The following is a 16987-nucleotide window of genomic DNA, read 5'->3' as shown; positions in this document are numbered from 1 at the left end:
TTCGCATTTCATATCGCATTTTCCCGAAAAACAAATAATTCTAGAGTTGCCTCCAAGGTATGGAACCTAGTTTCGCAAATCGCCTCTTACGGAATTTCTTCTGCTCGAAATATTCTAAAGAAGCCCATTGAAGAAGCACTTCGCTCACTTCACCAGCAATACGCACAATTTATATTCCTATTTTACCGAACAAAAAACTTACAGTCTGCCCTGCATGAAATTTCTTATAAACCAAAATTATCCAATAAACATATCTAAGAAGCACTCTGCTCACTTTACTACCAATATTCTTCTTTTATATTCCACTTTTGCCTCGAAAAAAGTTACTTTAGATTTACTACCTAAATTCAGCACATTACTTCATAGATACTATATGAAGTCCACAACTGAAAAACATGATAAATCATATTTTCTATCCTTTACAAAAGAACTGTTTTAGAATTCAATATGTTGAAAATGAAATCTACACGAAAGCTATCTTTTCTTTCGATTTTACGATTAAATACATGTTTTTGTCGCTCTCTTATAAATTTAAAAAATATTAGCAGCTATTTTATGCAAAAATTAACACGTTTCACCGGCCACTTTTTACAAAAACTAACTCGTGCAATCGGCTATTTTATATAAAAATAACAACTTAACCTTACATGTTTCGTGTTCAACATTAAACACGAGATTTGTGCACACTTTGTGCGCGAATACACGGAAGCAACGTGTTAAGAATATTAATTACGCAAAGTAATATTAATTAAACGAAAGTAGCATAAATTCCTTTCTTACGAAACATTAGGAATTTGTCACCAATCTTTAAAAAACTTCGAATCGATCGAATTATTTCTTTCTTCAACTACTTCATACTTTTTTTTACAAAATACTTTTTCAGCTGCCAAGTGATGTAGGAGCCGGAAAATCACCAAAAACAAACTTATCATATTTCTCCCGTGTGGTCTTCATCTATAAAGAACCTTGGAGTATTTCGGTGCGTAGACGATCCTGACGACAATGCTGTCCGGCATGGCGATGCTGCCCTTATGGGAATCGCCTTGTCCCAACGAATCGACATGAAATCCTGGTGGTTTAACGCGTGCTTTTATCTTGGCGGGACGTCGACGAAGAAGGATGCGAGCACGACACGGCACGAAGGAATGACAGACTGCCGACTATTGTGCGTTCGCTCGATTCCACTGAATTCACGACGTTCTATCCGACAGTCTAACCACGGTTCCTACTTGCACAGCTGACGTTCAGCTATTCCCCTTCCTTGTACGCCGACTGTGCAACGATTTCTCTCTCCGCGTGCACGTATGATGTAACGAATTCGTCCAGGTAGCGTGACTTCGATCAAAGTCACGCTCGTCATTAGACACAAGTCGCATTAGCCAGTCCTGCGAGCTCGCTGCGCTGGCGGACGCGATAAAACGGCGGAGCGGTGTGGCTAACTCGACTTCAAGGGCAATGCGGAAAAATCGTGTCGACGAAGAAATATGAATAAGTTCCTTGTCCGCGAATTGCGCTGCGTCTGCATAAGCTGTCTCGGGTGTAATTCCAGTTGGCGAGTGATCGAACGAGTTTCTCAACGAGTGAACACAGGGCGTGCGTGTCGATGAATCCGTGGAAAATTGATACAGTGTGTTTCGGAGGTCAAATAAGTGAGAAAGATCTAGATGCACCGAGATGCATGTAAAAATGATTTGTTATAGAGCTTGTTATAGTGTGTATACATCAGTCAAGATACCTTAGAAATTTAAACAAAATACTAGAAATTAAACTCTCTATCTTTTTATTACTTTTTGAAGTTTCTATTCAAGCTTAGAAAATTTAAGTAGTATACAGTTTTCGTCTCCAGGTTACAGTGACAATATGCTACATCGATTTATGCTTATCACGTACGCGGACACGTTATGCAACAAATTTTATTTTCGATAAAATTGGTCTCCAATTTGGTATTCTATCTTCTTTGCAAAACCGTCGAAAGATGTGTCTATAATATTATTAATTATTGAAAAAAAATGTTTTTTCACAAACTACAAAAAGGCTCGTTGCAGGATTTTCCACTGTTCCCTACAAATACTTAAACAATGATTCTTCTCTGCGCTTGAAAGTGTATCTCGCGCAAAATGGCCCGGAGCACATCACAGCTTTATCGATAAACTTATCGTCAGAACGACCTTGCGAAGCGTCATAAACTTCCCTGAAAGATGCAACATCCCATACACTTCCTATCTTTGAAACGTCCATTTCCCTCGTCATACGGCGGAATAATTCAGCAGAATGAAGAAAAGGTACCGCTGCACGATCCCGTAACGCTATCACAGAGAAACCGCCGCCGACAAAGTTTACTCATTGCGATCCTGAATGAAAAATCAGCCCGCCGTCAGGCGATATTACGACTTATTCGCGCGTGACGCCTGACAAATCGCACGAATATCCTCTTTGTCTCTTCCGACGCGGTGGACTTCGCGCGAAAAAGGATGGTCGTGGCACGGTCGTCCGATACGAAAGGCCCCCCGTCGATCTTCGAATCCTAAGCAACCGTGAGAAATACGAAGGACACGCGGCATACCGAGGTAGGCTGAGCTTCCAAGGAACGACAGCTGCGGTAGGACCGCGCTAGCGTAATGGCAATTTCACACGTGAGACCTGACGCTGGGAGGGATTTATGGTCGTAACAGACCACGACGTACACTATCGTCCATAAGTATTTGGATGCTGCTAAAACATCGCAAATGTATACCTAAACTCGTGGCACAATTGACGTCACAACAGACGCCATGGTTCAAGGTAACACGAAGATCGAGTATAATAAAATTACGTTGGAGGTCACCGTGATCCTAATTTCGCGATACAACTGGAGTCAGAAGAGATTGTATGGTCCAAGGTAACGCGAAGATCAAACATAATTAAGTTATGCTGGAGGTTTCATCGTCGAGGAAATCAAGTTTGAGAACTTGTCAGATACAGTGGAATTCCATTTATCCAAACTTGTCGGGAGACAAACGGTTTATATAATTGGAGTTGATATAATAGGAGCTTGCCAATTATCCTCGCTATCTACTAGCTTTTGTTCATACAATAAGAGCTCAGGTTCAGATGAATGAATTCAACCAGCAAAAGATCAATTAATCGTACATTAACTAAAATCTCGTTCATATAAATGGAATTCTACTCTGTAGAAGAATTTGTCTGCTCCCAAAGAGCTCCAAAGAGATAGAAATAGACAAGAGACAGGAGATTATTTAACACGTGAAAATAATTCGAGAATGTGGAATAAAGTACTTTCATTTAACGTCTTCTTTCTTGAAGAGAGTGTAAATTCCACATACGTTTTCAAATTGGTTTTCAATTTTACGAATACGATTATGATAATCGTGTCTCGTTAGACTGTTAATTAACTTTCAAAATGCTACACATAACATGCAAACACTATGAGTGTCCAATTACGATGATATCATATACCGAATAATGATATGACATCAAAAATTTGTACATGGTAAAATTTTACAGCATGATAGCCTTTAACTGTTAAGCAGAATACTTGATTCCAGTTATGGCGAGAGGTAAGACATTCACAGTAAAAAAAATTGTATGTCAGCTATAACTTTGAAAATATTTATAAGAGAAATATCAATCTTTTCATCGAATAGTATCAAGTATCGTACAAATACTTATGGATGGTATTGTACGCACGAATTGAAGTTGACTGTAGCCCGCGAGAGAAGCGGCGAACCGCGTTACGATCTCGTAAACGTATTTTTAGAGGCCAGGTTACTAGCTTCCTCTTTCTCTCTCCAACTCGCTTCGATACTAGCTCGCTGTTTTGACGGGGCCGCTGCGGCTACTCGAACCCCTTTCTTCTGTCCCAGCACGCAGGATCATTAAAATTTCAATTTACACCGAGGCGACACGTGGGCGGAAATCGCAATGGAATTCATTGGAGATGAATGAAAATTTTATCGACGTGGTTCGCGTGTTACGAGTGCCGCGTGGTGGATATTTTGTGAAAGATGATACACGATACTGGCGAAGGAACGTCCGTGTCTCATGTGGAATATTCCAAATTTGCAACTTTTCACGGATGAGTTTATTGAGAGTAGAAGAAGATAACTATGTTTCATTTTTCTAAAAAAAATGATGAACTATTCTTGAAAAGATTTCGTATACTCAAGGATATATTTATTCAGAAGAACGTTCATTATATCTTTTTAGAGATACTGCAATAGGAATCTGCAGGACATTGAAACTACCGAGTCGACTTAAGTACAAAATTTACATTTTAAATGAAATCTAAACATTTTATCCAAATTCCCAGAATTACACATGGTAAATGTATGAAATTTCTAGGAGATACGATCCTTTTAACTACCATAGTAATTCTTGTAAATGGACCATGATGCCTAGCTATGATATACGTATAACTTCAAACGCGCGGCGAATTCAAAATAGCTTGTTTTGATTCTGTGAAGCGTTCAAAGACGTAAGACATTGAGATGAAGGGTTTGACTGTCAGGAATATCGCTTTTTAATTGATTTTTGTTTACACTGGGATTCTTGCGGCCCTTTTGACGGGCCATGTGTAATTTAGGAGGAATAACCGTAGGCTGTGACATTAGTAGGAAGTAATTATTCGGGGGCGTGAAGGAAACGTCGCGCCGGTAATGCCAATTATCGTTAATCCGCGTAATTGCCGACGGCTAATTTCTAATTACAAGTGGAGTGCCAAGCGAGAGTGGGCTTTATGGTTATCGACTTCTTTCCGTCTCGACCTCTCTGCTAACCAACGAGTATATACCGTCGAGATCCGATCGATAGCGGAATGTTTCGCCAAAGATCCGGAAAGGATGCATTCCAAACCTATCGGAGTCCTAAATTATTCCCTCTAACGTTCATGTTCCTCCGTTTTTCCGATTTTTTCAAGATTGAACATCATTTGGATTAGTCAAGTTATTTGAACTCTGATCGATTAGATTTAAACTACTTAAAATTACTTTGTCAATACAAGTTGGTTGTTTAATTCACTCGAAATATATATCCTCTCAAGTGAATATATTTTTAAGTAATGTAAAATCAATCTACCAATAATGTGAACCTAATACTTGATTCCATGATATTTGCAATATTCTTTTGAGTTTCAAATGCGTCAAGGTTCGTTCCGCTATTCCATGATTCGAAGGAAACAACAGCTGTGCTAGGTAACGTAATATGTTCAAAACAAATTATATTTTAATGTTCAATAACGTTTGCTTGGTCTGGAAGAATCTTGCGGATGCACCAAGACTTTTCTCGGCAATTCTTTATCTCCATTTTTTTAATTTCATGAATCTATTAAATGAAATCAACTTTGAAGTAACCAACTTTAGAACGGAAGAAAGAAACAGAGAAAGGTACTATCTACTACTATCTACTATACACTATCAATCAAAAATTTGAAATCACGTTCTCAATTATTCCTATGTGTAATGTACCTTCTAATTCTGTTATCAGTTTAAAGTTAATTCTGCCAACATCGATTCTACTTTCTTTAATTAATTTTCTTTAGTTCGATAGATTTTTGATCAAATTATTACCTAAGGTAACAGAATCTTAAACCAATCTGCTCTTAAATTTTCCAATCGTACAAACCATGTAGCGTTGCTAAACATTCGACCAGTAGTGTATATCTTCGCATATCTAGTTCTCACATTTCAAGCATTTTCATCGACACCGAATGCCATCCGAAATCGATAGAGCAATTTCGCAATAAATTTCCGAACGGTTTCCTACGATTATCATTGAGGAACGATTTCTCGCCACAATCGGTAATAACCAGTTACGAGCAATTGTCAGAATTCCCTCGCGCCGTGCCGCGTTTTGCATTCGATGCTCTTCTCTGTGTATATTTTCACAAGAATAGCCGCGGTATAAGCGTGGATTTCACGAATACATTACATGGCCGACGTCAATATACTTGGATTATCTCCGTGGAACATCGGCTGATACCTACACCGTTCATACGGTGCGCTAGCTTACTGCCATTTTAGCGAATAATTTTCTCCGGTGTCGACATTAATGCGTAAAAGACGCCTTGCTGCTGGTCTAGCCGCTGTTATGATTTAAAAAAAAACACCCTAATAAAGCGTAAACGTTCCCTTCAAACCACTTCCCAGATCCGTTTTTCATGCTTCCTCTGGCGTTACATCTAACAATCCAACGCGTTGCATTTTCAGATAGTTATCTGGCAAAATTTTGCTCAATAATATCAGTCACCGTTACAACCAGATAAATGATCCACGGGATTAAGGGAAAATTGTAAACTTCCGCTTTGTTCGTGATACGTATAAACAAAGTGCTATAATTTATGAAGCAGAAGCTTTGAAATAAGTTTAATATATTTTGTTACTCTACTGAGTTTGCGTTACGCTATAATATGTCATAAGTGACGCAATTTTTCTGGAAGCTAAGATAATATAACGGAACTCGTTAGAAGACGATAAAAGTGTCCTAAGAGAGAAATAGAAAGTTCCGTGGAAAGATGGCAAGCAATTGTAGAAAATGAGAGAGAATTTATACATTTATTGAAAATTGATATTTGTAAAGATAATCGCCAAATCTACCGTATGCTGTAATTCCTATGTAGTATTTCCCCATATAGAATATTTTCCAGTTCAGCTATTTCCATCCCAGAATTCCCAACCAAATCATAGTTACACTAACGATAAAACCGCAGAGGATAAAATCATGAATGAAACGTAACGATTTACTAACGATATACTATAAATAACTTTTATGTAATATTTCCTCTATAAGATGTTTTCTATTTCAATCCCTTTCCAAGCAAACCGAATACCACAAAGATTGAATTACTCGAACAATAAGACCATTCAGAACGAAAACACAAGCGAAACGTAACAATCTGCATTATAACTCTTACATAATATTACGTTCGAATAATATTTTCTATTTCATTGCCTCCTATTTCACGATTTTCTCAACGAAATCAAACATGGTAGAAAGCAAGTTACCTCAAGACCACAGAGAACGAAATCACAAGTGAAACGTAACAAGAACGTCAAAATTCCCTGATTCTCGAGGCGATTACGCAGATGGCGTGATGCAAATGATTTCGTATGTACGTCTCGGAGGTAATTTCGAAGTCGAGGCGGCTTGTGTGCGATTTTGCATAGTGATCGTTCGCAAAACGTTGAATCGCGGCGTCAGGTACACGTGTACGCGAAAGAGGAGGTTGTTCGCCGTAGACGATGAGCGCTGTTTCGAATGTAAATAGGGCTCGGCCGTGTTTTCCCGCGGAATAAATGAAGGTACCTCCTGATGCAATCGACCCCCGTACTCTCGACCAATAAGACGCCACTTCCTCGTACGTATCACGCGTGGTTTGTTTTAATATTAAATATTTAGAGAGCTCAGGTTTGCGAATGGTGCAAATCGCGAATTCTTATCAGCAAATGATAAGCCACAAGCTACGTAGCAGGCTACGTAGCAGGCCATTTAGCATAACGATCGTGCTGAGCATATTTTTCTTTCCTTTTTCCAACTTCACAAAGCGTTTCTCGCGGTCACGACAAGTAACAACGAATAAATCGTAGGTGCTGCAACGAATGAAAAGGTAGGTCCACTTTCTAGTAGTTCGAGTAAACGAACGAGAATCAAATATTATTCTCAATGTGCTATACAGTCATGAGTCAAGTATTATTCGTAATAATAAACTGTTGTCCTTTTGAATATGAACCATAGCTTTATTTTTTCAGATATTGGAGCGGTAACAGAAATTCGTAACGAGAACAATGCCTGTCAAAAATTTTTAAATTTTTTTTACGAACTTCTAATATTTGGAATCATATCGAAAAAAAATTGTGCAATTTCATTATCGATTAGTAGTCGTTGTGAAATGTGAGAAGAGCTGCGTTTATCAGGAGACAGAATTAGAATCGACTCTAATTAGTAGACCTACTAACCGAGAGTCTGATGAATAATTTATGAGCTATACGCGCCTGCAATTTTCGTGACTGAAAAAAAAACACAAATTCCCATTCTATGTAAAGATCTACGAGTTGAATAATTTACAGCGAAATTCACTTGGTATAGCGAGGAATTATAATAACGCAAAAGAGTCGATTTTTTACCTGGTGTTGTTGTTTGCTTCTCGAAATGGTGTTAACATTCTTCGGCTGTGCCTCATAACCTCCATTATGCTGCAACAGAAAAGGAAAAAATACTGAATTATACAGGTCTCGCCATGTATATCTACGATCTACTGGAAAGGAATGGGACAGAAAAAAAGAAAACAAAAGAAAAAAGACGAAAGACCCAAAAAGGAAAAAATGAAAATAAAAAAGCAGTAGTTTCCACGCGTGCACATTAAGGGCGTCGCGAAAGGAAATGGGTTGCCCATCGCGTCGAGCAACGATAACAAATACTACGCGTAAATTATTTCCATTGTTCGGCTGAAAGCAGCTGTTGCGTAAATTCAGGCTGATGTGCGCCACGCGTCTGATAATAAACATCATCGATTCCCAGTGCTTCGATTCGCGTAAATCCCTGGTGGCCTGTGAAAACAAATTTCCGTTCCGCGACCACCCTCGCGTAGGGTGTTTCGATTAAATTTCCCTACGCGAACTCAGTCAGTCGTAATTCTTTCTATCTATTCTATATTATTTATATTTTCGTGTTTATATATTTATCGAGGCGAGAGCGCATGGCGAAAATATGATTTCAATCGAGCGAAACAACACCCACGCACCTCGCTTTCTATATGAAGGGCAGTGTGCCAAACTGTGAACGCGATACGGTGCAAAAGGGTCTCAGTTTCCTCTCTTAGTGGTGTCTCCTCCTTAAGGTTATTGTTCACCGTGTCCTGGCGCGTGTCACCGCAGCGACAGCAATTTGCTCGCAGCCAAGCGCGCGATAGCGAGCTACTGTTTGAGTTTGTCATGGTTCTTCGGATAAAGGACCCGTGAAACCATGAATAGAATTCACAAGTGCTTCGTTGTACGATATTTTGTGTCTACTTTAAGTCTATTTTAAGTGTCATCACACGGAATTTATAGGAACACGATTTTTCAATTGTCAAAGTGATTTACTGATTCTTAATAATCTTAATAATATTCTCTCAAATGAAATGTATTACGTGCAGAATTAAAATCGTGAAGGAGTTAGCAAACGTTGCGGCGAAAGAGAATTTCGAAATGTGGCTAGCCACGTGTCGATCGTACGTCGGCGCCGTGACAGGCGTGCTCGTTACGAATTATTCCGCAACATCGGGCACCGCCTTTTCTCTTCCTCCGTCTCTTCTTCTGATCCGCGTGAAACCGCGATCCTCGCCAACTACGGCGATGATTCATGGACGAAAATCACGCCATTAATCCCTCGTTGCCTGTCGAGCGCGTTTCGTCCGCGTTTCCATCGCGCCTCGTTGCTCCGATGCAAAAGAGAGAAAGCAACCGCGCTTTTCAGATCTCTTACTCTATGTATCTACTTATAGGAACTTCTTGCTCGTGCTAATTTGAACGCTCTTCACCGATACGATCTCCGCCCTTTCCATTTCTTTCTTCTCCTCGAGTTGCCAACCCGCATCGTACACCTGGAAGTATCGGCCTTCGTATCGATCGTTTCGCACGATCCATGGATCTATCGGGTCCCACAGTTAAAAAATACCACGTATCAATTTCGTTTTAATTCACCGCATCTGACTGCAATCTCAAGGTCATCGTATCTTCCACCCTCGGTTCAACTATCTCGATCCTCTATGTATCCTTGACAAGCAGTTTCTCGCCGGGAAATTTCTGTACAACCACCGGTAAATCCTTCCCCTTTCGTTTCTTGTAGCCCAGACGGGCTTACGAAGGGACGACACTCGAGTAGTCAGTGAAAAACTGTCGTAAGAAAGCTTCTGGATACCGTGGACGAGCGAGGATCACGCGACCTGGGTCAACCGGTACGAACGTCTGCGCCGCACGGGAGCCGCCCCGGCGCTGCGGCCGCACGGAGGGATGAAACCCTGCATCTCGGCTACGGAGAACGTTTAAGGGGGCTTGAAGAGGGTTGCGGGGCGAGAGAACGCGACATGTAACCATGGAGATGGCAAGCAGCGTCCCGAGTTTGCACGCAGGCCTGGTCCTGCGCCGCGGGTTCTACAGGATCGCACGAGTTGTGCGCGGCACAAGGGAAAAAGGGACGAGGAGAAGTTCGGTTATAGGTCGAGTGCCACTCCCTGTAAATATAATTACCCCGCGAAATTGTCGCACGCCCGTGTAACACGATGCCACCTTTGCGAACTTACGGCTCGCCGTCTCTCCTTGTGTTCGCAGTGTTGGTTCTTGCATTGTGAATTCTTTATCTGGTGCTTTTCTAAGGAGCAAATGGGGTTAGTGGTTTAACACATTTTCCGCGGGATTATTTAAAAAAATAGCGTTTAATAGGCTTTTTGAAGCGTTTGGATTACACTATGTATTTTCGTTTCTGAAGAGATAAGTGGGTTAGTAGATTGGACGGAGTTTGTTTCTGGGACGATAATTTGAAAAAAATGTAGTTTAACAATTTTGTCACATATATTTACGTTTCGTCTCTCCAGCTTTTTTTTTGCTTTCTATAGGATAATACAGTTAGTGGAATATTAAATGAAGAGAAAGTTCGTTCCTCGCGCGGGAAATAAAAAATATAAAGAAACTGAATTTAAAATATTTCGAGATGTTTGGATCTATCTTTCCGTCTCCTGCTTTTAAGGAATAAACAAGTTAGAGGTGGATTAAATACGAGGAAAGTTTATTTCAAAGAAATTCAGTTTAATAATTTCTTGAAAACGAAGGGAAGCTTTATATTTCGCGTGGTAATTTCAAGAAATTCGGATGTTTTCCAATGGAAATAGACGTTTCAAGTGTCTTAAGTTTAATTGCCACCACTCCAAATAAGTAATAATGTTGTAAAATTTAAATATCGTTCCAAAACAGAGATTTCTATTAAAACTTGATATTGTTCGATCTTCAGCTGATCTGATTCATTTTAAACTTCCACAAAATTAATAATACGTGGAATGCGTCTTATACGGTCATTTCTGTCGCAGTAGATCGATATGTGTTTTAGATCTGGCAGATTCGATTAAAATTTTATCGCGTTCCACGTTACAGCGAAACCATAAAATATCGAATGACTTCTGAAGAAACGTCTTCTAATATTTTATGCGGCAACAAAAATGCCGATAAATAGAGACTAAATTCAACGACAGGCGCAATATTTCTCGGTTCGACACTGACTAAATGGCATTTTAGGTATTCTCAGTAACACTTTGCGTAGAACAATGGCGCAATTTTTCTTGACCGTTGGAAGACATTTAGCACGAATTGAAATTAAATTGGTCACTGGCTGTTTCTGCTCGAGCACGGCGGACATGAAGAATATTTTACGAAGCGATAAATCACTTTAACTAGTCCATAGGCTTTCGCGGGTAGAACACGTTTTACCAGGACTAGATAGCTGGGATAAATAGACGGGTGTCCTTGTCCGGCGAGTGGCGCGAATAAAGATGCGAAACGTAGTAATTCAGATTCACGGTATCGATAATTTAAGTGGTAGCCACGAAAATACCAACTCGAGGGTTAAATAACCATGTGATTCTATAAACTTGCCTGGCAATGTTTCCGTGTCTCGCGTAAGCCTTTGGAGCCGAGTAACCGATAAATCAGCCGGCAAATTTTACATCTAAATTCCCAGAAGCGGATATACATTATGCAGAAGAAAAACCTTGAATATTGTAATCTGTTGTGCACCGTAGAAAAATATTCAGCTACCGACTACAATTTAAATGAAAAGTATTTAAGAACAGATCAAAGATAAAATTCTTTGGAAGGAACGCGGTCCGATTCCAAGAAAATAAATTAAGGACAGAGTATATTTTTGATTGCTTTACAAAGTTGAAACTTGTTTCTTAATGGAAATGACAGGCAAGAAAAGGACACATGGAAGAGAGGAAATTAAGTAAGATCGGTATTCGTGTGAGCAAAAGTATCGTGCGTTTTTGCACGTAACAGTTGGCGAACCTCTATACAGCAACGATATTTTAATACGAAGAATAGGCAATACAGCGGACGTCGCCGCCAGTCAGATTGCTTAGCTGGCGGCTCGGGTTTCGAGAATTGGAAACGCTTCTGGTCCCTGTCGCCAGCTTGAAAGCAGATGAAACTTTAAAAAATGCAAATTCTCGCCAGGAAATTCGCATATTAAATTCGAGAGTCTCGAGTGTGTTTCTTTCGTGACGACGTCCAACCTTGTTCAATGCTAATTAGCCACGTCAACAAATGTAATTTAATTTTAGTCACGCGTAATAAAGACATGCCATTCAAACGCAATAGATATAGAATCTTTCAAAATATCAATCGTTCAAAAGTATCAAGACACTCACTTATTTTTAACAAGATTCATTTTAATTACAAAATTGCACATAAATTAAACTGTAATTTCATCCATACCTATCTATTAACAGAATATCATAACGAGATTAAACTCACCCCTAAAACTATTTCGTTACTTGGAAAATTTCTCATCTTCAGATTTTTTATTTCTGTGTTATAAGTTAGGTTAAGAAGATCCTTCTAGACTGACAGAAAATCTTTCAACGCTAATGCAAGCATTGATATTTCAATAATAAATGTAATTGATTGTATGCACGTATGATTAGAAAAAGTTATTTATGGAAAACGATTGTTTGTCATTGACATTTTCTATTGAATATATGGAAAGTTTCGACCAGAAATATCGAAGATACGATTAGAAGAATGTGTTATAAGTAAACGTGATACTGTCTGTATCTCGTGCAACGTAACGAACGAAATAATCAACGAGAAGGCAAGCTGCTTCGGCGGAAAGACACCCGATTGGCTAATACCGGCTTAATTGACTTATGCCCCGCAACAAACCGCGCATTACGATTGAGAATCACGTCGAACAGTCAACGAGAGCACAGCTGCGGAGGAATCAGCTCTCACTTCGACATAATCGTGACCGGTACCATGATGAAAGAGTCAAAATAACATTGACGATCGGCGAAGTCACGTCGCGTTGCATTAATGGATAAATTATTGCGAAATTGTGTGATGAAAATTGTAGGCGATAGGCTTCCGAGATATTTGAAGATTATCGAACCGTGTGAAATTCTCGTGCGCTATCTCTTGATATTTAATACAAAATTGTCTAGTTTGTATCCGTTTGCAAGCAAAGTAAAATTCCTGCTCGTTTCGCCTACTTTGAAAAGATTCTTGCGAGTCATAATTACCTAATATCCCAGCCTTTGAAAGTTGGAGGTGCCAGGTATTTCTACGAAACTTTCATTTTCTTCACAGCGAAGTTTCAGCTTAATAAAAATTGGACTGGACAAAAATGAAAAGATTACGATATCTGGAAGTCTGAAAATCTAAGTATCCGAGAATTTGAAAATTCGGAAATCGGAATATTTAAAACATTTGGAAATTTGCAAATCTGAATATTGAAAAATTGGAAAATTTAAAAGTAATCCATCAGTGATAGACACATGCTTTATTAAAGATAAGGTATTCGAAACTCGCAACGAATGCATAAAGGAAACAATAGGTACAACATTGGCCGCATCCTTGACTCGAGACAGGAAGCCTTCTGCCACGAATACGATACTCATACATACGTGTTCTCGTCCACCTAATGACCGATACTTACGCAACCGTTGCTTTTTACGCGAACGAGTAAACACTTTTTCTTTCTAAGACCGTTCGCGACGAGTTCTCCTATGACCTCACAGGAAGTGACAACCTTCTCGTTCATCGTTATAAATATCCATTCGCGTACATCGCAATTTATACATGCAAACATCCGAAGAAGAAAGCGAATTCTTTACCTCTTTTTCTTTTTTTCTTCGTTCTTTTTCCCCTTCTTTGTCGCGCGGCCTCCACGAGTTTACGTAAACCTATGATCATCGTAAGCGCAATATAATACCCGATAGAGATCGTAGAGAACTCGGAGGAAGCACGCATTTTATCTGAAGAAGCGTCGCTTTATCTTTGACCCATGACCCCTCGCGTGAAGCAGCCGGTTCTACCCTCTTCTCGATCTCCACAGTGGACACGATCATCGTCTTAGAAATTTATGAACGCGTGACAAATTACTTTATTCGTCCGTACTTCGAGAATCGTTTGAAAAAGCGAGAAAAAGTTGTTAGTTTGATCTTTACACCAGGATTCGTAAATACCAAGCAACTACAGTGGCACGCGAGTGTATTTTGACACTGATCATAGAAAACTTTGATATATATACCGCATATATGTGATATAAAATATTTTGAAATATCTTTAGCAGTGAAATGAAATACGGCTGTCAATGTTATATTGGTAGTATTGGAAACCAATCTGAAAATGTATATTCTTGCAGACAGAAATTGTTTAGACGAGTGACCATCTTATAACAGAATAAATGTGTCAAGAATTTCGGTTCACTTCTCTAAATTGCTTAGAAACTCGATTCGTTGATTACTTTGTGCGATACGTTACTCGTTTTATTAAACCGTCTGACACATCTTCGTTGAACTAACGCTATCCTAGACATTCCTTTCAATTACCAACTAGCCTCACTTTCCATTTTGTTAATTTTTGTTAATGCAGAAATAAACATAAATTGTACTTGTCAACGAGAGCAAAACGATATCGGAGTAAAACTTTGGACGAGAACTTGGAAAAGCCAGAGCCGCTGAAAATGGAGACCAATCCGCAGTTTCTGAATAAATGATTTCCAAGATTTCAGATTAGATTACTCATGAAAACTGGTCAGAAGCAACGAGAAATGTTCATAAGTAACCAACTCGATGCCCGTGACCGAATCATTCGCGATGCCAGTTCCGACTCCACTCTTGGACTCTGGCCAACTATCGAAATTTTCTTCCTCGTAACGTACGACCTGCTGTATCTTGTACGATCACGAAGAGAAAACGTAAAATAAGGAGAAGTTTCTTTATTAACCTCAGTGGAAATTCTTTTCGGATGATTGTTACTTCGCATGGACTTCGATCAGACGACCCAGTGTTTGAATTTAGTTCACGTTCGCAATTTACGATGTAGAGACTAATCGAATCACTTGCACGTGCCTTTGTTTCAAATAATCTTCATCTTCGATTGAAAACAGTAAAAAATTAATAAAAAGTTTCTACGATTACTATTGCAATTACTATTATCAAAGTTCAAGGTCCGCATGAAGCGATGAATCTTTTTAAATGCTATTTATATGACAGACTGACGTCAACGAGCAAAAATACTTCTAGCTCTCTCAAATGGATTAACTTTTCAAAGTACAACGATAAATCAAACAGTTTGTCGGCGATGGTAATGACGTTGTTTCGACGATGACATATTAAATTCGAGGCAGCAATTGTGTCAACAATGGTTGCTATATCGGTTTGCTCTAAAAGTTCGCGACGTGGTTGCCAGTCGAGCATGGAAATATACTGCAAGGAGCGATTAAAAATGTGGAATTAGATTGTATGAATTAGTATGGCATCTGGTGTTCACACACATGTTCGCGGTATACGCGGGAACATAGAAATTGCTTACTGCTGCTTGTCACAATCTGCTGAAATGACATGGCTCGCCTACTTCGTGCTACAACTGGAAGAACACCTAATAAACCTTGAGTATTCGAGCTTCTTTCTCTCTTTTCTTCTTCTTTTCTAATGATTATCGTTCGTTCGCCATCTGTTACGAGTAGCGATAAACAAATATTTTAATCTTGAGTTGTAATATATGCAATAGTATATTTGTAGTATATAGTTAGCGCAGAATATAGATGTAATTATACGTAAAATTTCGAATTAAAATTTTGTAAATATTTCTATAATTGAAACTAATGCTGATCCTCGCTGTTGAATCTCATAAATCCATATCGATATGAGTATGCGTTTAAGCGATAGCAAGCAAAACATTTTAGTCATCGTGGACAAGTAACTACGGAATATTTTGTATCGAAATACGCGTTACGCTTCTATTTCACGACTAACAAATGATAAACTGTTTGCAGACAGGGAACGCTGATCGACAGAGCGAAGAAAAATCGACGCCGACGAAGCGTTCCCTCCTTCTTGAATAACACCGTTATCAACTTCCTGATATACAAAGCTCGTGTGAGTTGGCAGTTTCAATGAAAAGCTCCTCGTGCATCGTAACGTCTCGTATCTTGTCCATGGGGAAAGAGAAGCTCTCGCGAGCCGACGTAAACGAGGCACCTTGATAAATTTCTTTCTTTGAAAAACGACCCATTCGACTTGCGATCGGAGAGGAACCGATGGGTCGAACGTTCTCGACGTTATTGAATCAAGTTTCGAAAGCAAATAGGTGCAATAAAATTGCGTGTATCGCGTGCATGCATTGGGAACCAGATACGTCGCGTCAAGTCGATGAACTTGAGGACTCAACGAACTGGTACCTCGCGAACAAGACCATACACGTGCTAAACTGGTTTCACCGCCGGTGCTGCTCGATTCCGTCTGTTGTACCGTAGTAATCGACCACGACATTAGGCGCATACACGATTCGCCGAACAAACGGAGGCAAATCGCGGCCGACCTGCCTCCGTTTTCCTTTTCGTTCACCGCGGACCATCAATTAGCAGCCAGGCGACAACTTGTCATTCGTAACCGTAAATAAACGCCTCCACGATCCTCAGCAACCGCTCGTCTGCCTCTCCTACACGGTTCCGCTACGTCCACTGTACGTATGTATATTAAAAATTTACATCTATAGGCTCATCTGTGTATCAATACAACGGACAGTCGACTTTCGAGTGTCACTGATGAGACACGTTGACCAAATGTTTGTACCAGTACGTTTCAGAGTGAATACAAATAAAGAGGACACACGCTCCTTACGTTTTACCGACGGAGACAGAGCAGATTCTTTCATTCATCTTCGTTTTATCTTTCATTCACGACAAGACAATCTTTACACAAATAATATCAAAGTGGACGTAACGATCGATTCGTGACTTCTTA

General features: G+C 39.6%; 1 protein-coding gene across 5 annotated transcripts in view; it reads right to left on the bottom strand.

The window, feature by feature from the left end:
• Positions 1-16987, bottom strand: part of LOC126922513 (tensin-1) — a 180835-nt gene that overhangs the window by 46208 nt on the left and 117640 nt on the right. For 2 of the 5 annotated variants that reach the window (XM_050735122.1, XM_050735126.1), the window contains exon 1: positions 966-1186. In XM_050735122.1, coding sequence (XP_050591079.1) covers positions 966-1016 — 51 coding nt within the window. In that variant the 5' untranslated portion in view covers positions 1017-1186. Of the gene's footprint in view, positions 1-965; positions 1187-2640; positions 2647-8117; positions 8187-16987 lie in introns of those variants that run through there. The other 3 variants (XM_050735127.1, XM_050735125.1, XM_050735123.1) reach the window with 3 other exon arrangements.

Source organism: Bombus affinis, chromosome 12 (assembly GCF_024516045.1).
Source record: "Bombus affinis isolate iyBomAffi1 chromosome 12, iyBomAffi1.2, whole genome shotgun sequence".
NCBI classification, from domain to species: domain Eukaryota; kingdom Metazoa; phylum Arthropoda; class Insecta; order Hymenoptera; family Apidae; genus Bombus; species Bombus affinis.
The sequence above is the reverse complement of the archived record's forward strand: the minus strand, read 5'-3'. Positions and strand labels throughout refer to the sequence as shown.